Below are 22468 nucleotides of genomic sequence, written 5' to 3' on the forward strand. Positions count from 1 at the left end.
GCATTTTCTTATTTGGTAATGGTTAATGTGTAAGTTTGTACCGTTTGCTTTATTTTTGTAGCTTTACAAGATCATGAAGGAGCACAAGAATCCTAAGGTTCTCAGTGAGGGAATATTGTGGATGGTTTCAGCAGTTGAGGACTTTGGTATATCACATTTGAAGCTTAAGGTGTTTCCAGTTCTTCCTCAAATAGCTTATCTTGATTGTTGTACTCTTTACTTCTGTAACAAGTTGCCAGTTTTCATCTAAATATTTGTGATATTCAAATGTGTACGTTGCTATTTTGCAGGATCTAATTGATTTCTGTAAAGATATTGGATTGCAGTCCAGTGTGGCTGCTAGCAGAAATGCCACTATTAAACTTTTGGGTGCTTTGCATAAATTTGTTGGTCCAGGCAAGCATTAATTTTATTTGCAAATTTCTTCATTTCTCATATTCATCATAAATTTTTCTAATTTTTAGTTTTTTTCTTCCTGCAGACATCAAAGGGTTTCTTGCTGATGTTAAACCTGCTCTGCTTAGTGCTCTAGATGCTGAGTATGAAAAAAATCCTTTTGAGGTAATCCCAAGCTAATGGCCATATTTTCTTCTTTATTTAGTTGCTTATTATTGATATACGAGTTATTTTTCACCTTTGTTATTTGGCCTTCAGGGTGCTTCTGCTGTTCCCAAAAAAACAGTTAAGTCGTCCGAATCTGTGACTTCTGTGTCTGGTGGTGGGTTGGACAGCCTGCCACGTGAAGACATTAGTGGGAAAGTTACACCTGTCCTGCTGAAGAGCATGGAAAGTCCTGATTGGAAGGTATTTTCATCAGCATATGTGGAACAAGCTTTAAATTTTGTTACTTTTGCTTTTTCTTTGGATAGTGTGGTTGATGCCTTAAAATTTGACTTACACAATCATTCACTGTTACTTTTCCACCTTTCAGGTTCGTTTGGAATCAATTGAAGCTGTCAATAAAATTTTGGAAGAGGCTAATAAACGCATTCAACCAACTGGAACTGGTATGGCTTCCATTGTATGTTTTAATATTATTTATGCTTCATTTCAAGGTGGTTGGGAATTAGTTGATTGTCATATTAAGACATAAAGGCCATTGTGGTGTTACGACTTTTTTCCCCTTTGTTGTGTCGATAATCTACTATGATTTGATTACCAGGTGAATTATTCGGTGCTCTTAGAGGGCGTTTGTATGACAGCAATAAAAATTTAGTTATGGCTACTTTAACCACCATTGGGGGTGTTGCATCTGCGATGGGGCCTGTTGTTGAGAAGTCAAGCAAGGTTTATGAACTAATAATAATTTTTAGAACTACATTTTTCTTTATTGCCCAACAGAAAGCTGAAGTTCAGCAAAAGTTGCGTTTTTGCAGGGCATTCTGTCAGACATTTTGAAGTGTCTTGGTGATAATAAGAAACATATGAGAGAGTGTGCTTTGACTACTATAGATTCTTGGGCAGCTGCTGTTCATCTAGATAAAATGGTAATTGATTGTCCTATATTAATATTGAATGAATCCAACATCTTTGTGTCAGTTGATTACAATGATGGTTCCATTTTGTAGATCCCTTATCTTGCAGCAGCATTGATGGACACTAAGCTTGGTGCTGAAGGGCGTAAGGATCTATTTGATTGGTTGTCAAGACAACTTTCCGGGTTAAGTGATTTTTCTGATGCTGTACATCTGCTGAAACCAGCTGGCTCTGCTATGGTGGTAATTTTTATTTTAATTGTCCCCGAATTTTCCAAATTAATATGCTTGCACAAGGGTAGTACTGAGATGGGTGCTTCTTGGGAAGAAGTCTTGCACTCATTTTCTCACTGAGGGTGAGCCTTGGTGCAATAGTAATGTTAATTTAAACGTGACATGGTAGTTATGCATTCAAAATACAGAAACAACCTCCTTCAAATGCAAGGAGAATATTGTGTCATTTGAGTTGGCAATATTTGGAACCTACAATATGGGAGGCTTGTCCATTGGAACTACCTTTTTCCTGGACTTTTGTCGACTTGGCAATTTGCATGTGTACTATCATTCACTTTTGACTTGTGCCTTTGCTCTGTAATCTTCTTTAGGATAAATCTTCAGATGTTCGAAAAGCGGCAGAAGCATGCATCGCTGAGGTTTTGAGGGTTTCTGGACAAGAAATAGTATGTATACTAGAACCATTTCTCATTCAGTTGAGATAAATTAATGCCTACCTATGTTTAACATACATGAATATCATCTTTGAAGATTGAGAAGAATCTAAAAGATCTTCATGGGCCTGCTTTAACTCTTGTTCTTGAACGACTGAAACCTTATGGGGCTTTCCAAGGTGTGCTCTTCAGTAATTTGGATGCCTTTTCCTGTGTGTATGTGTGCCTTAATCAGTCTTTATGCAACTTTAATGTGTTTATCAGAATCGTTTGAATCTGCAAAATCAATTTCAATGGCGTCAACTTTGAAGACAAGCTCAAAGGTTGGAAAACCTGCTTCCAATGGTGTCCCAAAACACACTAATAGAACCATGTCTTCGGTATGTATCTTCCATTTGATTACATCTGTTTTAAAACTTAATGAGGAGACTGATGATATACTCCATGGTTTCCAAACTTATGAATGATAAGAGAGTCATTCCAACTAAAGGCTCAAGGCCAGAGCCAATAATGTCCATTCAGGATAGAGCTGTTCAGTCTCAAGCTTTGCTGAATGTCAAAGACTCAAACAAGGTATACTTGGCATTGAACACTGCAACTTTCATTAGGATTTAGAATCATCAATTAATCAACTGTCATTTCCATGTGCTAATTCTCAGGAGGACAGAGAAAAAATGGTAGTCCGTAGGTTTAAATTTGAGGAGTTACGGATAGAACAGATTCAAGATCTTGAGGTTTGTATTTATAGCGTGCTTACAGTAATTTTGATAATTTTTTTTAATATATAATTTTACTGTTTTCTGAGTGATCTCGTCAATGTGCCTCAAATGCAGAATGACATGATGAAATTTTTCAGAGAGGATCTACACAGGCGGCTGTTAAGTGCTGATTTTAAGAAACAAGTTGAGGGGCTTGAGATGCTACAGAAGGTGTTCAGCTCTCTTCTTGGCTACTTGAATATTTCTTTTAACTATAAATGTCTTGTCATATTTGATATTTTTTTTTCTTCAACAGGCACTTCCGTCAATTGTAAAGGAAACAATTGAAGTTTTGGATATCCTTCTGAGGTGGTTTGTTTTGCAATTTTGTAAATCTAACACGACATGCCTTTTGAAGGTATGGTTATCCATTCATTGCTTAATCTGGTTATCGAGTTTGATGCTTTGAAAACAAGAATTTCTGTTTCAAATGGACAGGTGCTGGAATTCCTTCCCGAACTTTTTGTCATGCTTAGGGATGAAGGCTACACATTGACTGAATCAGAAGCTGCTATATTTCTTCCTTGCTTGATAGAAAAGGTTGTATGTAAAACCTTGATAGCATGGATTTTGATTCATATATAGGTTTCATTATTTCACATGTCATCAGATGTTTTATGCTAAATTATATAGATTTAGTTTTTTGCCCTATATTGAAGTAGTTTAGCAAGTTATTTAAAATTTATTGCTTGTATGCTCTTTCCATCTGCTGATGAGAAATTTTCCCATCTTGTACTGGCCTTTGCTGTGCTGCAGTTGGGGCATAATATTGAGAAAGTGCGAGAAAAGATGCGTGAGCTTACCAAACAAATTGTTCATGCATATTCTGCGGCAAAAACATTTCCTCATATTTTGGAGGGTTTGCGGTCTAAAAACAACCGCACGCGGATAGAGTGTGCAGATCTTGTTGGATTCTTGATTGATCATCACGGGGCTGAGGTATAAATAGATGCTGTAATCCTCACTGCCTTCTTTTTTTTTATTATTTTTTTTATACCGTCCTTTTTCTTCCTCCTTAGTTACATATCTCTGCAATCTGTTTTGGCCCACAGATTAGTGGACAGTTAAAATACTTGCAAGTTGTTGCAAGCTTGACAGCCGAACGAGATGGTGAAATTAGGAAAGCTGCTTTAAATACACTTGCTACTGGTTATAAGATTCTTGGTATGTAATGATGTTATTAGAGTACCATTAAGGCCTAATGAACAATTGGGTTGCTAAAATTATCTCTTGTGCCTCGTAGATGTTTCTTGTGTTCATCTACTGCTTTTGGGTATTTCTTTGTCTCTTACCTGTATTGGTTTCTGTTTCAAAAGTAAGGTCCCTCCGTGCTTTTTACTGAAGGTGGCCTGGGGATAATATTGGAAGTAATTATTTATCACCAATTTTGCATAACTGCTGCTGTGCTTTTTTCACCCTTTCTCCCTAGGTGAGGACATATGGCGATACGTCGGAAAGCTCACAGATGCTCAGAAAAGCATGTTAGATGATAGATTTAAGTGGAAGGTCAGTATAAATTTGCCCTCTGATGACTTTTCTGTTTCTATATATTCATAATAATTCTTTTGGTAGGTCCGGGAGATGGAAAAGAGAAAGGAAGGCCGGCCAGGTGATGCAAGGGCTGCTTTAAGACGTTCTATTAGGGAAAATGGGTATGTATCCTCTCATGATTCTTGCAATGTATATGCATTTGGTTTTATTGTGGAGAATTTTTTTTTTTTTTTTGGATTTTATATTTTGTTCTATGGTTGTTTAAGTTAAATATGTAAATTGGAGATATCAATAATAGTAACAATCATTGCAATAAAAATAAGATACTTGAATTTACCACGAATCAATAAGAAAAAAGTTATTGTTAATTTATTCGAGTTTTTGTTTGTTATTGAATGCTAAATGATGTCTTCTTTTATGCCTCAGATCTGATTTAGCGGAACAAAGTGGGGAAGTTTCGCAGTCTATTTCAGGCCCAGCATTCTCTAGGTCCCATTTTTATTCCAAGTCTTTAGCTTTGCTTGTTTTATATTTGTTGTACTTACGCTATGATATAATTTCAGTTCTAAGTTCCTAACTGTTCTTATAATTGACATTGTTATTCATTGCCAGGAAAAACTACAGTCCTCATGAGCTTAATATGGAAAGACAGATAATGCCTCGTGCAGTTAGTAGTGTCAATGGACCCACAGACTGGAATGAAGCTTTGGATATCATTTCGTTTGGCTCCCCAGATCAGGTTTTTATCTTGTCCAATTCTTTTATCCTTTCTAGTCTTGCTACTGTACTTGAATGAAATTGATTTTGCTGGCTATGCATATCTAAGATTGCCTGGTTAGAATGCCAACTGAAATGAACATACTGTTAACCTAGATATGAGAAAGCCTTAGTAGTGATCCATGCATATATGCGTAATTTTTACTCAAATTACATTGTAGTTTATCGCATTTCAAACTGTGTGTTCAGCCCTGCAGCTTTTGTGTTCATAAAGCTGAGCACTGGGGATACTAGTCTTGTGGCTTTTCTCTATTCTTGGTTTTACTTTTCTTCTTGTGATATTTATAATATAGATGGTAATAAAGTGGGTGTCTTTTTTTTTTTTGATTTATTCTGACATTTCCACATTTTATGCTGGAATCTGGACTTGGACATCCATATATTTTGTCGATGACTGGGCCTTAACCTTCTGGTTAGATTGGTTGGGTGGATTGCCATGTCTGTAAAATCTCAATATTCTCTGAAAAACAACTTTTGTATCTTGAAATATGTTACAGTTGTAATATTCTTTATTTTCCCTATGATTACAATGATCATATTTTAAGCTGTTCAATTTTATCTTAAATATATTACCAATTAGTAACATGTCTTTTTCAGAAGGCCTAATTCCCTCTCCCCCCCAAAAAAAAAAAAAACACACTACAGTTTTGCACTTGCGATTTTATCACATTGTTTTAATTTTTGCAAATAAATGACTGAACTTTAAATTTTTTTTTTGGATGATATCACAGTTACACATTCTGGCCAAATTAGTTGCCTTATAGCTGACATGAGATGATATGGCATGCCTAGATGGCACTAACCACATTAAAAAACTATTTTAATTTTAATAAATGATGAGAGAAAGAGTGAGAGAAGGGGTAAATTTTAATTTTTCTTTCACTTTTCTTTTTCTTTTTACCTTGCTGATTTCACTGGAAATAGGCTGTGATAAAATTGAAAAATAAAATAATAAAGTTCTTTTTTTTTTGTATAAATTGAAAGAATGTGATAAAATTGAAAAAGCACCAATGTATAGGGTGTGTTTTTTTTTTTTTTTTTTTTTTTTGGCAATTAGGCCTTTCTTGAATCATTCTTTTGGTTAGCATGTCCTGTGATTGAGCATCATTAGTTAGATTCTTTTGCTTTTGCGCCTTTTTTTTTTTTTTGGGGAGAGGATTTCACTTGCTGATTGCACTGGAAATAGGCTGTGATAAAATTGAAAAATAAAATAATAAAGTTCTTTTTTTTTTGTATAAATTGAAAGAATGTGATAAAATTGAAAAAGCACCAATGTATAGGGTGTGTTTTTTTTTTTTTTTTTTTTTGGCAATTAGGCCTTTCTTGAATCATTCTTTTGGTTAGCATGTCCTGTGATTGAGCATCATTAGTTAGATTCTTTTGCTTTTGCGCCTTTTTTTTTTTTGGGGGGGGGGGAGGGGGGAGAGGAGGTTTGGTTTGGTCGGCACATGCACATTTCTTTTGCTTTTGTGTATTACATTTTTATTTTTGATGAAGTGGGTGTTTTTAATTATCATAATATTTTCACTTGCAGTCAGTTGAAGGAATGAAAGTTGTGTGCCATGAGTTGGCACAGGCCACTAGTGATCCGGAAGGGAATGCAATGGATGAACTTGTGAAAGATGCTGATAGACTTGTTTCATGCTTGGCAAGCAAGGCAATAACTCTTGCATGATAACAAATTCCCCATGTTTGTCTTTACCAATATGTTCTTTTGGATACTCTCATGTGTTTCCTAATCCTTATGTTTCTTGAATGGACAGGTAGCCAAGACTTTTGATTTCAGTTTGACTGGAGCTTCATCAAGGTCTTGTAAATATGTCCTTAACACGCTCATGCAGGTTAAATTACTGCCTTGCTATTTTGCCTTGTGCTGCTTTTGTTTTCTCAATATTTTGTGGAATACCATATTCGAGTCTGAAGAAAAAGAGAGGGGAATCGAGTCTTAAGATTTGAAATTGTATGGCAAAATGGATATTTTCTCCTCTTGCTCCTTTTTGATGAACAGACACTGCACTAGGAATGTATTTTTTGTCCGACTATTAACCATATTGGATTTGCTGCAGACATTTCAAAATAAAAGTCTTGCTCATGCTGTCAAAGAAAGCACTCTTGACAGTCTGATAACAGAGCTTCTACTTTGGCTATTGGATGAAAGGGTTCCCCATATGGATGATGGCAGCCAACTACTGAAAGCATTGAACGTGTTGATGCTTAAGATTTTGGTGATGATTTATGTGAAATTGCTAATGTTTCCAATAAGCTCTAAGGCATTTTTTACATTTTTGTTGACTAGTGGTTGTATATACAGGATAATGCGGATAGAACTTCATCCTTTGTTGTCCTGATCAATCTCCTACGTCCATTAGATCCCTCAAGGTGGCCTTCACCTGCATTGAGTGAGACTGTTGCCGTCAGAAATCAGAAGTTCTCTGATCTTGTTGTCAAATGCCTAATTAAACTTACAAAGGTAATTTTCGGGCCTCTTCTCTTTTACTGGTGTTTTAGGCTAGTAGTGTTTCAATTTGGCCGGGGAAGGAGATTTCAGCCTGACCCCAACCTTTGTGATGCCTAACTGTAATATATGACCTTGAGAAGTATCTGTAGATCTGTTTTCCACCGCTCTTGGCACTGCTATTATGTATTTCTTTTTTTAATTCTTTATTTTTGTTTACTTTTATTTGGTGTTATATATCAATTTTTGTAGTGCAGGTTCTTCAAAGCACTATATATGATGTTGATCTTGACCGCATCCTTCAAGGCATCCATATATACCTGCAAGATTTGGGAATGGAAGAAATTAGAAGAAGGTATGCATTAATCCTTGGGCTTGTAGCTCTCTCCTTACCTGTATCTGAATGCCAGAACTTTGTCAATTTGCTCAGTTGACGCTTCTGTTTCATTGTTCTTTCTTTTGATCTCTTTACTCAAGTGAATAAACTATTGCATTTTCCCTTTCTGTGTTGTAAAGAGCTGGAGCGGATGACAAGCCATTGCGCATGGTGAAAACTGTTCTACATGAACTTGTCAAGCTTCGTGGGGCTGCAATAAAGGGTCACCTTTCAATGGTTCCTATAGATATGAAACCCCAGCCAATTATCCTTGCCTACATTGATCTTAACCTTGAGGTAATGGATATTTTAATTTCCTGCACTTATTAAATTTTGACAGACTACTATTGTGCGCACAGTGGGAGGGGACACAAGGGATTTTCCGATTTCAATTGGATTACACCAAGGATCAGCCATAAGCCCTTACCTTTTTACATTAGTTTTAGATGAACTGACGAAACATATACAAGAGAGTATTCCTTGGTGCATGATGTTTGCGGATGATATTGTTCTGATAGATGAGACACGAGGAGTCAATAGGAAGCTAGAACTTTGGAGAAGTACTCTAGAGTCAAAGGGTTTTAAGTTAAGTAGAACGAAGACAGAATACATGCATTGCAAGTTCAGTGAAGGCCAAACTGGTGATAGGGAAGGAGTTAGTTTGAATGGAGTTGTACTGTTCCAAAGTAATCACTTTAAATATCTAGGCTCAGTCCTTCAAGTAGATGGGGGATGTGAGGAGGATGTTAGTCATAGGATTAAAGCCGGATGGTTGAAGTGGAGACGTGCCACCGGAGTTTTATGTAATCGTAAGATTCCCAATAAATTAAAAGGAAAATTTTACCGTATAGCCATACGACCGACTATGTTATATGGTAGTGAGTGTTGGGCACTGAAAGAGTCGTATGCATCTAAGTTAAGAGTTGCAGAGATGAGAATGTTATGGTGGATGAGTGACCATACTAGACTAGATAAAGTCCGTAATGAAAGTATTAGAGAAAAGGTAGGAGTGGTGCCAATTGAAGATAAGTTGAGAGAAGGGAGATTAAGGTGGCTTGGTCACGTGAAGCGTAGACATACGGAGGCTCCAGTTAGACAAGTAGAGCACATTAGGTTAGAGGATAGAAAGAAAAAAAGAGGTAGACCTAAATTGACTTGGAGGAGAGTAGTACAACATGACTTAGAAGTATTACACATTTCTGAGGATTTAACCCAAAATCGTTCAGAGTGGAAAAAGCGAATCCATATAGCCGGCCCCAAATTTTTGGGATAAAGGCTTAGTTGAGTTGAGTTGAGTATTAAATTTTGACAGAGAATTACACTCTGCTTATTTGTTTTTCCTTGGCAGACTTTAGCTGCTGCAAGAATGTTAACCTCAACAGGGCCAGCAGGCCAAACCCATTGGGGTGATTCTGCAGCCAACAATTCATCATCTGCCACACATTCTGCTGATTCCCAGTTGAAGGTATTTGATGCTATTATCATTTTGCATAAATTGTCATTGATAGTTTAGCTGTTCCATCCTTGAATTCTTGTTTCTTCTTTTTGACGACTAAAAAATGTTCCACTTCATACTACCTACAGCAAGAACTTGCTGCCATATTCAAGAAAATTGGGGACAAGCAAACATGTACGATTGGCCTATATGAACTTTATCGCATTACACAATTATACCCCAAGGTGAGTAGATTCTGCCATGCCTCTTTGGTAGATGTTGCAAATGTTTTTGTTAACTAGATATTATTAGATTCTTGCTATTGGAATGATAAAGGAATGAAAAATAATGTCAGGAAGATGGAATGAGGAAATTTGTATTAATTTCTTAAACAAGATTTGTAATCACCAACCAAATTCCTCAATAATCTTTCAGGAACATGAACAAACAACAAGAAATAAGGAAGCAAAGAAATTAATGATTTAAAATTTGTATTTTATGTTGGGCTCTTCGTAAGTTAAATTGTATTCGCTGCAAGATTTCATCTTTACCTGCTAGTTCTTGGGCTACCTCCTCTACTCTTGTTTCTCCTACTAAATATTGGTGGATGGTGGGAGGTTGTCTGCCATACATTCCAGCAGCTGTATGATAACTGGTATTATACCAGAATTCATCCCAAGGTAACCATTTATGCCACTGCTTTGGTTTTGTTGCAATCATTGCAAGTATGTTTCTAGAGCTCTATTGAGAACTTCGGTCTGCACATCCGTTTCCAGATGATAAGCTGTGCTCATCTTAACCTTTGTGCCTTGTAACAAAATAATTCAGTCCAGAACTTAGAATGAAACAGAGGATCCTTATCATTGACAATGAATTTGGACATGCCTTGCAGCTTTACTATGTTGCGAACGAATAATTCTGCAACTGATTTAGCAGGGTATGCATACTTCAGTCTTAAAAAAATGGCCATATTTGGATAACCTATCCATCACAACGTGGATGCAATCCATTCCTTGAGACAGGGAAAGCCCTGTGATAAAATCCATTGATGTATTTTCCCAAATTACCATCAATATCAGCAACACTTGGTTTTAACAAACCCGTAGGTGAGAGAGTTTAATATTTATTTTTTGGGCATAGTAAACATGCAGCTATGAATTTCTGGATTGATTTCATTATCGCCCTCAAATATAGATTTGATTCAAACAACGAAAGTTCTATAAGCATCAGAGTATCAACCTACTGGTGTAGAAACTCGGAGATCAGCTCTGGAACCCATTGGGAGTGCTTGGTAACTACTAACCTTCCCTTGTATTATAAGCAATTCTTAATGAGGGATAACTGGCCGTGGGAAGAAGGATCATTTTGTAAATCAAGATGTATTACTGCCAATGAGGATCTTGTTGAATTGCTTCATCAATTTCATCCAAATACCGTCAATTTGGTTGAGAAATAGCATGACATCCGCCACCGTTGTATTGCAAAGAACCCAACTTCATCATCTCCTTGCTAAAGTAAGCAATTGGCCTTATATCATGCATGACCATTGCACCAACTGCTGTTCCAGTTGCATCACATTCCAAAACAAAGTGTTTATTGAAATCAGGCATGGTAAGGACAAGGGAGGAAGCCAAAGAAGTTTTTATGTTGTCAAAGGATTGCTGGGCTTGAGGGTTGCAAGCCGATATGCCTTCAGCCTTTTTCTTGAGTAATCGAGTCAATGGTTGGGCCAAGGAACCATACCCTTTAATGAATTTGTGTAGCCCATGAGACCGAGAAATCTATGGATTGCCTTTATGGACTTGAGCTGACAACATTGGACTTTTGAGCTAATTATAGTTGGATCCAGTTCAATACTACAGGCGCAGATGATATGGCCCAGACGGTCTACAGTTGTATGGACCAGAGAGCTTCCACTCCCAGATGCTTCAAATTGTGGTCCCAAGTCTCGCTATATTACTAGTTTATCGTCGAAAGAGATGAGAACAATCGGCAAAGATAAGGCCGGAATAAGTCATTCATCGTGGCCTGAATGTTGCGAAGGCGTTGGATAAGCCAAATGGCATAACCAGGAACTCAATGCCCAAAGTGCATCCTAAAAGCCGTTTTTGGAATGTCTGCATCTGAGAATTGAATTTGATGATAGCCAGACTTCAAATCTAGTATAGAAAAATAAGTGGCACCAAAGAGCTCATCTAAAATTTCTTGAATTACTAGAATGGCATATTTGTTCAGAATATTTGCTTTATTCAGTGCTTTGTAGTCGACAAAATCTGCAGCTGCCATATTTTTTTGAACTAAGAGGGGATAGGCCTTGAAAATGGTCTAGCACTTGGTTGAATGAATCCTGCAGCTAGCATTTCAGCTACCAAGCATCCATTCTCATCTTTCTGTCAATGCCAGTAATGGCAGGGATGTACACTCACAAGAGAGGTGCATGGGTTCAATGGAATGATATGATCTGTTGCACAATGGGAGGGAAGAGTAGTGGATTCCCTTAAGACCGGTGGCATATTGTTCAAGGAGATGGAGTTTGGTTGTGGATAAGCCCTGGTACATAGTTCATATCCACTTGGCTTTTGAGGTATTCCCATAAAAATGATCAGGACTTGATATCTGTTAATTTATGCAGGGTAAAGACAAAAACCATTGCTTAAGGAAGGATCTCCTTCTAATTTAATGAGTACCTTGATTCTGTAATGTCATCGCCATAGTAACCCAATTGCTGCGAACCTTACCCAAGATTTCAAGCCATGCAACTCCTAGTATTATATGAACACCACCCAATGGAAATAGATAGCAGTCTGTATTTACTTTGAAAGATTGCAATTCTAGGAGTATGCTTCTGCAAATCCCTTTAGATGTAGCTTGGTGGTCATCCCCTAACTGCACTATGAAGGTCGGTACGTGTTCCATCATTAAATTCAAGTGATGCCTTGTTTGATGAGGCAAACTGCAACTCCCTTTCAATTTCTTGAGCTAGGGTCATGGTGTGAAAAATATCAGTTGAATTATCCAACAATCCATTGAGAAAATAGCCTAAGTATTTTTTATCGGAAAGACATGAAACTTGTGCAGATTAAGCCACAAATGTATCAATAAATTCATCAACGGAGCCCTCTTGTTGAGCAATAGCTTATCACTCATAAGGATTGGCCATCGTATCTCCTCCATAGTGACGCATATCAACTCCACAGATAATTATTCCCTAGTCATGATAGGAGAGGGTTGACACAACCAATGCATCCAGTGCAATGCCTTACCTTCCATGCAAACCATAGCTATGAATACTTAGGCATCGTCATGAGTTTGTTGATTGATGAAATACTGGTCTGATCTAGCCAACCAACCAATGGGTTCCTGGCCATCAAAACTAGGTAACTTGATGCGGTTTGCAGCCAAGGGAAGATCATCTCCTGGCACGGTCTGTGGTGGTTGACGATGGACAAAGGATTCACCTTGTAGAGTGTTAAGTAATCCCTTAATGGCATTAAACTTTTCCAAATGTTTTCTTGCCTGTGTCATTTCTTCCCATAACCAATTGACTTGTTCATTAAGCTCTCTGCCTCCCTGTAGTTGGAGAAGTGTTTCCTTCAAAGCAGCAAATTCCTCTCTATCAGTTCTACTCGGGATTCCATCCAAAATGTTGGCATTCATGATGTGGATAAATGGCGTGTTGGATCAATTTGACAGGGTAATGAATGAAAAATAATGACAGGAACAAGCAGGAAGAATTACGTAAAGAAAGAGATTAATGGCTAAAACTTCATGAATTCCAGAACCATTCCCTAGCAGGATCAACATCTGCTCCCAAGCCCAATTGCTAACTAATAGAAAAGAACACACATAATCTCCTTCTCTCCCCCAGGGCTTTTTGTAGGCTCGCTAGCATTCCGATTTTAAGTTAGAATCTCCAGGTGGCATTCTATCGGTAATTTTCCCCAAGGGAAAGAGCTTTTCTATATGCATGCTTCTTCAATCTTCGTCAGCCATTCTTTCTGTTGCTGAGTTGCTGGATTCCCCCAATCCCTTATTTCTTCTTCTCTAGTAAACCCTGAGCTATCCTGGGCCATGGGTTTGGACTTTTCATTTTTATTATAATTTTTCAAAAATTTACTTTTCATTGCAGGTTGATATATTTGCTCAGCTCCAAAATGCTAGTGAGGCATTCCGGACTTACATTAGAGATGGTTTAGCACAGGTTTGTGTTTGGAGTTTATACTTTTGTTTGTGGAAGACCATGTACTAGGGCAGCATTTGGTTATAGCCATAAAAGGGTTTTTTTTTTTTTTTTTTTTTTTTTTTTTTTTTTTTTTTTGGTGTGGTTAACATAAAAGGTAACAGTTAAAAAAGAACTGTTTGTAAATTGAAAATTAATTTTTACAATTTTTTTTATGGGAAAAAAAAGCTGCTTTTTATAGATAAAAAAAATCCCAAGTTGCAAGATAAAGTTGGTACCACCACCTTACCATTATTGCTATTTCCACCACTAATTTACACATCAATTGGGTAAATGAGTGGGTTATGGTTGATTTGTTTTGTACCTACAATACACACACACAGGAGTTTACCCAACATTTTTTTTATTGTTGCTTTGTTCTGTATTAATAAATAAAATTATTGGAAAAAAGTTTCTATGAAGCAAAAAGTTGAATCAACCAAACGAATTTGCATATGTTGCAGATGGAGAAAAATGCTGCTGCTGGAAGGACGCCTTCTAGTTTGCCAATGTCAACCCCCCCACCATCAGCTCTAACAGTTTCGTCCCCAGAATTCGCCCCACTGTCTCCAGTTCATACAAACTCTTTAAATGATGCAAAATCATTGAATGTGAAATCTGAACCAACAAACTTTCATCTACCGCCCTCTTACACTGAAGACAACAGAACTGGTAATACCATTATGTCAAGAGGTCTCATGTCTGAGAATTCTTTTGGGGACCAAAGAAATGAGAAGTTTATTAGTGGAGGTAATGTTGGTATCTTTGACTTGGCCTTTTTATTTGATGTTTTGCTTTATTAATGGTTGAAACTCTTGTTTGGACACTGCAGTAACCAGTGGAACGCTAGATGCAATTAGAGAAAGGATGAAGAGTATGCAGTTAGCTGCCTCTGCAGGAAATCCAGATTCTGGAAGTAGGCCATTGACAAGTCTGAATGACAACTTCAACAATGGATTCTCTGGTCAGGCTCCCCGTGGGTCAGACTCTGTTGGCATGGAAAATCCTGTACAGGGAGGGGTTCTTCCTATGGATGAGAAGGCATTATCAGGGCTTCAAGCCCGAATGGAGAGACTTAAAAGTGGTTCTATTGATCCTCTGTAGATTGAAGGAGTGAGCTGCCATCTATTTGCAACTCTTACATGAGCATCTCATGAGATGTTCATTTAAAACAGAAGGCAAGTGTCATTGCAGTTAAATTGGATACCCGATCAACATAGATGTCAAAGGATACCTAAATTCAACGATGGTTGAGTACTGGATTCATTTTACCCCTCGAGATACCGAGTTTTGGAGAAGGTGCATGTGTATTAGGTTTTTGCTTGTAGGCGATTGTATATTATAGGCAGGTTTTGGCAGATACCGATTCCTTTAATTTAGTACAACTGTATACAGTTATTAGGAAATTTGTTTGCAAATGGGCTGGTGGATAAAAATATTATTGCCGCATTTCAACATTAGATTTCATTCCCAATTTTGCCTGAGTTGTGATAGGCTCCAATGTTGTCAAATCACGTAGAGGTTTGAGTTTGGTGGAGCACATGGAAAATTACGAAAGCCCATCGTACCTTTCACTCTATTTCGTTGACCCCACCAAAAGTAAGCCATCGTAAGTTTTGATGTCCTAGCATAAAGACGTCAAAAAGAAAACACGACATTGCATGGGAGAGGATTGTTTGATTAACTGCTTACTGCTTTTGATAATAATTTCTCCTAACCACTAGCTGATCCAATATTTCAAAAAGAAGATGGTCATGTGAAGATGTTTTAAAGGAAACAATAAAATATTACAAATGAGCATTTATAAAGTGAACAAAGAGGGTGATAAAACAAAAGAAATAAATAAATTCAAAGATTAAAAGTAAAAATTGAATCGTCTCTTAAGAAGTACTAATTTAATGTCATTAGCTTGATCTTTTTGCTTATTATGGTGGTTGGAATATGGAGAAATAGACCCCACACTTGATAGGTGTTTTAATGTATTTGAATTTCATCTTCTTTGCATCAATTGTGAAAACACCTTTTAGAACTTTAAGAGCAACTTTGGAAGCCCTGGATGAGTTGGAACCTTTGCACTTAAGTTGAGCAGACTTAAGATTCACCTTTGAAGCTTTACTCTTATCATAAGGAGGTGGTAAAGCTGAGTTTTGCACCAATTCATCATATTTTACACTAGTTATAGTTTCTTTGTTGTCTTCTATAACATCCATTTAAGACAAGAATTCATTGTAGCTGGTTATTTAAAGGCATCAAATAGATTGAATTCTATCTCCTCTTCTCCCACCTTCAATGTCAACCTTTCATTTTTCCCATCAATATTAGCTCTAATAGTAGCCAAGAATGGCCTTCCTAATATTGGGATTCTCACATCCTGGGCCATATCAAGCACCATAAAATCAATCAGGATAATGGCTTTCAAATTTGACAATTGGTGAATTTTGATGAGAAAGAACTATAATTCAAAATTATTTTAAAGAGGACCTTAGAGGTATTTTGCAAAAAAAAAATGAAATTAGGCTAAAAAAAATGTTCTATTAAAAAGAATAGCAAATAAGAGGCATTTTTTAAGTTTAGTATAATTTCAATCAGATTAAGGTCTTTGTTTGAAGCTTAGGGCAACCCCACTAATGGGTCAACTCTTTATACATTAATTAATATATATTTTTTTAATTAGGGTACTGATTAAAATGAAAAGAAATCTCAATCCAAGTTAATTCAATGTATTGATTATAATACTTAAATTTAATAAAAATCAAAATTTCATTTTTTTATTGTTCTAAGATGGCTTTCACTTTTGACATCTTCAAAATTTATCTCTTTTAATTTTAAGCAAAACTTAATTTTTGACTAGCAAATGGCTCAATGTCCACTTTTTTTTTTTTGGCGCATATTTTAAATTTTAGCAAATCTAATTTTCAGCACAAGATTCTAGGTCTTCAAAAATTTAAATAGTAAAAGTACATATGGATAGAAGGACCTCACCAAAAATTAAACTAATTCTTGTAAAAGCTATTCGATTGGATGACTTGAAGAAATACTTCAAGGTTACTAAAAATTGAAAATGAATAAGTGATTTTTTATAAAAGAATTCAATTTAGAAAAAGTTTGGTACCCCCTAGTTAAAGAGTTTAATGGGTACACCTTCGGCTTCTAAAAACCAATATTTTTATAGAAAAATTTTATATGATTTAAATAATTTAATAAATTACGAAGCTAGTTTAAATGAAACAAGCAAGTCCTCACCTAAACCAAGATGTAGCAAAAAATCTGAACTTGGGAGAATGATTGGGGCATTGATTCTCATAAGAAGAGTGTTGGTGTGTCAAACGGGTCTGCTAGTGAATGGCTTCCTAAGGAACCAATTGGTGGTGTTGAGTATAAGTTTCTTGAAGTACTGATGGCTTGAGCCAATAGGCATAAAGGAAGCTGGCTTTTGGGTCTGTCATTGCCGAATGAAAGGGAATCGCTCAGAATCAGTGAAGAGGAGTTGGGTGAAATTGAATTGATTGAAAATAAAGGAAGAACTGAAATACAGTGATGCAGCAAAGTGGTGTTGGTGAATCGAAGAAAATCAGTAGCAGTTGTCCATGGGTGTTGTGTGAATGCCATCAAGTAAGAGAGAATGGGTATCCGACGCCATTCAGACAAAGCTTGAGGAAGGTATTGGTGCTGCTTTGTTCAATACAAAAAAAAAAAAAAAAAAAAAAAAAAGATTTGTTGGATGGGTTTGCTTTGCTTGATAACACTATTAGTAAAGAGATGGGACTAGGTTTTGGGCTTGATTTGTGAGAGGAAGGTGGGTGTGTGTATATCGGTAAAAAAAGAGAGGGGAGAATGCAATTAGGTACTGTTGAGGGTTGCGATAGGAGAAAGGCAGAGGTTTACCTTAAGGGCTAGAGCGGTGTCATTTTAGAGTTTCTTTGAGAGTTATTTATTTTTAATTTTTTTTAATTATCTTCCCTCCTAACTAGAGAAATAGCATGGTATTTATAGGGAAAAATAAAACCTAAAATAAAAGGTCTAGGATTTAAGAAACCAAAATGAAGGGATGGAATTCAAAAGTACCAAATTTTATTTTTTATTTTTATTATTATTTTCTTATCCTAAATCTAATGGTAAAAAATTAAAGAGATAAAAAATCAAAGATTTAGATTAAATTAGGACTATTTTGTTTTATTTATTTTGATCCTATGGTCAAGAATTGTTCCTTACAAATTAAATTAATGGTTAACATCATATTGTAACAATTTCTCTTTATTTTTACTTTAACTAATTCTTGATCTAATGGTGAAAATTAAATCTCTAAAAAAAAAAATTGAGGGCTATGATTGATTTAGTACATTTTATTTTTATTAACTTTTTAATCCTAAGGTCTAGATTTACCCTTACAAAAATAAAGGGATAAGATTAAAAGGGACAAAATGCTAATTTCTAATCCGATGGTCTAAAATTAAACCTTAAGGGAATGGATGGCTTGGATTAAATTGTGCAAATTTTGTCATCTTTACTTTTTGATTCAAAGGTCTAAATTTGTTCTCACAAAAAGAAATGGATGGCTTGAATTAAATATACAAAATCACTTTAATTAATTTTAATCCAATGGTGAAATTAAATCCTAAGAAAAATTAAAGGTTAGGATTAAAAAGTATCAAATTTGTTTTATTTTCCAAAATGTAATGGCTAAGAAACAAAATTAAAAAGAAAATAAAGGGTAAGGGTTAATTGAAGCAAGCAATTTTACTCTTTTCTTCAATTTCCTAAAATAAAAATTCTGAATCTACGTGGAGATTAAATCTTAATGTCAAAAGGTCAAGATTAAAGTTTTCATTTTTCTTTTTATTTCTTATTTTAACTAAGACAAAATTAAAATTAGCCTCCGTTTGTTTCATGGAAAATATTTTTTTGCATTTTCTGGTATCTGGGACACTAAGGAAAATTGGTCAACAAAAAATATTTTCCTGATCAAAGGGAAAACTAAGTCATTTTTAAAGAAAATGACTTCCATTTTTCAAAAGAGATATTATTAATTTAACATTGTAATCAACACAACGAAAATATTTTTCATGGAAAATATTTTTTATATACAAGTTATTTTTCGTGAAACAAATGGAGTCTTAAAGTTGAAATGAAAAGGGAATCAAAATTAACATCCAATTAAAAAAAGACTAAATAATGTAGAAAATTAAAGTTAAAATTAGAATAAAGAAGGAAAATAACAACTCAATCAAAGGGAATCAAAATTAACATCCAATTAAAAAAAGACTAAATAATGTAGAAAATTAAAGTTAAAATTAAAATAAAGAAGGAAAATAACAACTCAATCAATTAAATTACATTTTTTACACAATTATATTTTTTAATTATTTTTTTTAAATTATTGGCCCAGACAAAATATGATGTCTATAGCTACCTATTTTTACATATATTTCATTAGAAGAAAGGAGAAAAGAAATTTTGAATTTCTCCAAATAGGAAACATGTAAAGACATAGACTCATATTGTAATGCTCTCACTTTAGATAATCCGTACATTCTACTGTTTCGATGATCAATGTCTGTCCGGATAGCTAGAATATCTGGAACTATATTTAAAATAGAGTGAGGAGTCATAAATCACCTAAACAATGACAAGAAAAATAAAAGAAAAATTTAAGAGATGAAATGCAATAAGGTTAAATGAGCCGAAGTTACGGCGATAGGTAACCCTAACGGGAAACAGCTGTGAAGGCAGTTGTGTACTCTAGACCTGTGAGAAACCCTATAAAATAATTTTTGGGATTCTAGTGAAGAATTATTGAGGCTTAGATGATAAACGATTGCTAAGAAAATACAAGAAAAATTTTGTAAATTAGTACAGACAATTTTAGCTCATTAAGCACAACAAGGGACATTTTGATCATTTCACCTTCAGAGATGATTTTTGACCAACTTGTCCATTTAAGTAAGTGAGATCCATGTCCTAAAATATGACTAAATGTTGTTAAAAATTTAATTAAAAATGATAAAAGAAAGAAGAAAAAGAAATAAAAAAAAAACAAAATGAAATTTATTAGAATTTTTACATAGGCATGATGTAAATATGATGTAATTAAAAACCACCATCCAATCAAAATTTGACAAACATGACTAATGGATATAAAAGAGATTAAAATAGATGAAGTTTTATTCATCTTCTTCTTCCTCTAGCAAGTGGCCGAACCTCTTTGGAAAAAAAAACCTACATTGATGCTCTTGCAATCTTTCTTTTTCCCTCAATTTCCTCTATAATTTCCCTACTTTCAAATACAAAAATTTAATCTTTGACCTTGGATAAGTGATTGGCTGCCAAGAAGTGGAAAGAAAGTGAAGTTGGGAAAACCTTGGAAGAGACACAACAAAGGTTAGTGCCAATTCTTACATATCTCTCTACCTATGCATGCTTAGGACTTTAAATTAAGCTAGAAATTATGGAAATTGAACAAAAATATACATGTTAGGACACCCCTAAATTTTCAGCAGCGATGAACAATGCTAGGGTTTTGATGACTTTTAGTTAAATTAAAGATTGTTGGTAATGGCCTTGATGTGAATTTAATGATCTAAACTTTAATTTGTATGAGTAGTGTAAAATTGGTGACTTTGGAGATTAGAGTTTGAGCCAAATTTAGGGTTTTGCTAAATTGATGGTGAATTGGTATTCTAATGGTTAATTAGTGACCATTTGAGGTGAATTGGCCTTAATTTGGAGTGAATTGTGGCATTAAATGGTGAAATGATAAAGCTACCCTATGTGCTAGAAATTCTGGACTTGAGTCCAGTGAGTTTGGGCAGCAATAAGTTGACTTGTGTAGTTTCAATTGGTATAAGACCAATTTGAGGTGAAACCAGGGACACAATGCCACATTTCTCATGAAGAGACCCTGCCCAGAAAATCAACTTAGAGTGACCTAAAATTTGCCTAAATTAGGATAACCAAAATCTGGACTTGGATAAATGACCAAATGAACAGTGTTTGTTCAAATTGCCATAACTTTGTGTAGAGAGGTCCAAATGATCTAATTCTTGAACCCATGGAAATTTTAGACATATTAGAACAACTTTTATGAAGAACAGGAACCCAAATTCTGACCATAACCTATTCAAATTGTTAACCAAAATTAGCTCACCAAAACTGCCAGAACCAAAATCTGCCCATAAAATCTGGGAATGGACCAATCCGGCAAGTTATGGTAAAAATGTCATAACTTGAGCTACAAAACTCCAAATAGAGTAATTCAAAAAGAAATTAAAGTAGACACATTAAGAAATAACTTTTATGGAGAAAGTTTAGTCAAATTTCTATTGTAGATTGATTCAATGGAACAGTAAACATAAGTGATAAAATCTGAAAATTTGAAATAACTTCTAATGAGCCTTGGATTGAAATTAGTAACCAATACCAACAAATGTAAAATCCAAAATGTGGTATCATAATATAATTAGAACTTGTATACCTATTAATTATGAAAAAGTGAACATTTTTGCATGAATAGTAATGTGAATAGTAACCACTATAATATCAAATCCAAATAACCAAAACTTAACTTTGTTAATATGCCATAGTATGCCTAGTATGATTGGTTTCAATAGGTTGGCATGCCAATAGGGTTTCGATTGCAGTACTGCCTATAGCTTTATGCCACTTCGTGATTCATGGTTTTAGTGCCATTTTATGATATTATGGCCTATGGCCATTTTGCTATTCTTAACATAGTTGGCTTTATGCCAGATGATTATTATGGCTTGTTAGCCGTTCTGTTGCACATCTGGCAGACACTATGTGACCGATGGTATAACGGCCCGAGATACTTGATACTCAGTATCAATTTACCCGTTTATCTAGTCCAGTCAGTTTGTATAGGTTACTTGGGCAACTAAAATAATTCTTAAAAAATTTCAACTAAATAATAAACATAAAAATTATAAAATTTAGGATATCACACATAATTATCAAAATTTCAGTGTGCATTAATTAATAGCAAAATTTCTGTATATTTAATTAGTTAGTTTATTTTTATATTATATTGACACCACTAAGCTGTATGCTTAGCGCGTCACTTTTTGCCACGCATAGGTACTGGAGACCAAGAGCGAGAACCCAGTAGACTATAAACTGGGAGTAGAGATTTTTGATCTGCATCAGTGTTAGATTGTGTCACCTCCTTCGTGCAGTGTATTTTGGTAGGGCTCCTTAGGCCATGTTAGATTTTTTTTTTTTTGTGTGTATTGTAATATTCATTTTGTATTGTACATCATAAACCCATGTAATTATTGTAAATTATGTAAATTAATTGAAATTGAGTATTTTGTTTATGAATGAATATCAGTTTATTTATTTATATATGAATGAAAATTGTGAATTTGCAACATTGAAATGAAGTACTGGAATTAAATGTGAAGAAGAATTTACATTATTGTAATTATATTATTGAGACTTTTAAAAGGTGGGAAAATGTCAAATATTAATAAATTTAGGGGAAACTCCGTCAGTTTCTTCGGTTAATAAATTGACCATAAATTAAATGAATTAAATGTGATTATTAGAAATGAAATAAGATAAGTTAAGGCGCTCCGGCACTGAGTGTAACATGCTTTGCTCGGTTACACTGTAGATGGGCAAGGGGTGTCACACATATTTTGAATGAGATGAATTTCGCTTAAAATTAAAAGAGATGAATTTAATTGCCAAAAGTGAAAGCCATTTGAGAACAATAAAAAAATGAAATTTTGATTTTTATTAAATTTAAGTATTATAACCAATATATTGAATTAACTTGGATTGAGATTTCTATTTATT

The 22468-nt window shown here is 35.0% G+C and overlaps 1 protein-coding gene across 1 annotated transcript in view; it reads left to right on the forward strand.

Annotated features, from left to right (window-relative positions):
* LOC110656881 (protein MOR1) overlaps window positions 1–15114 on the forward strand; it is a 31421-nt gene extending 16307 nt beyond the window's left edge. Inside the window, exons 22-54 of the mRNA XM_021813860.2 lie at window positions 62–169; window positions 291–396; window positions 482–561; window positions 655–804; window positions 932–1007; window positions 1163–1287; window positions 1377–1487; window positions 1569–1718; window positions 2081–2155; window positions 2241–2322; window positions 2408–2523; window positions 2615–2716; window positions 2803–2877; window positions 2977–3072; window positions 3158–3259; window positions 3340–3441; window positions 3658–3840; window positions 3954–4065; window positions 4331–4407; window positions 4474–4553; window positions 4819–4881; window positions 5005–5131; window positions 6704–6826; window positions 6933–7010; window positions 7236–7394; window positions 7481–7639; window positions 7882–7979; window positions 8141–8297; window positions 9349–9465; window positions 9585–9680; window positions 13565–13636; window positions 14119–14404; window positions 14487–15114. Coding sequence (XP_021669552.2) covers window positions 62–169; window positions 291–396; window positions 482–561; window positions 655–804; window positions 932–1007; window positions 1163–1287; window positions 1377–1487; window positions 1569–1718; window positions 2081–2155; window positions 2241–2322; window positions 2408–2523; window positions 2615–2716; window positions 2803–2877; window positions 2977–3072; window positions 3158–3259; window positions 3340–3441; window positions 3658–3840; window positions 3954–4065; window positions 4331–4407; window positions 4474–4553; window positions 4819–4881; window positions 5005–5131; window positions 6704–6826; window positions 6933–7010; window positions 7236–7394; window positions 7481–7639; window positions 7882–7979; window positions 8141–8297; window positions 9349–9465; window positions 9585–9680; window positions 13565–13636; window positions 14119–14404; window positions 14487–14758 — 3915 coding nt within the window. The 3' untranslated portion in view covers window positions 14759–15114. The remainder of the gene's footprint in view (window positions 1–61; window positions 170–290; window positions 397–481; window positions 562–654; window positions 805–931; window positions 1008–1162; window positions 1288–1376; window positions 1488–1568; window positions 1719–2080; window positions 2156–2240; window positions 2323–2407; window positions 2524–2614; window positions 2717–2802; window positions 2878–2976; window positions 3073–3157; window positions 3260–3339; window positions 3442–3657; window positions 3841–3953; window positions 4066–4330; window positions 4408–4473; window positions 4554–4818; window positions 4882–5004; window positions 5132–6703; window positions 6827–6932; window positions 7011–7235; window positions 7395–7480; window positions 7640–7881; window positions 7980–8140; window positions 8298–9348; window positions 9466–9584; window positions 9681–13564; window positions 13637–14118; window positions 14405–14486) is intronic.
* The last annotated feature ends 7354 nt before the right edge of the window (window positions 15115–22468 follow it).

Source organism: Hevea brasiliensis, chromosome 11, assembly GCF_030052815.1.
Source record: "Hevea brasiliensis isolate MT/VB/25A 57/8 chromosome 11, ASM3005281v1, whole genome shotgun sequence".
NCBI classification, from domain to species: Eukaryota; Viridiplantae; Streptophyta; class Magnoliopsida; order Malpighiales; family Euphorbiaceae; genus Hevea; species Hevea brasiliensis.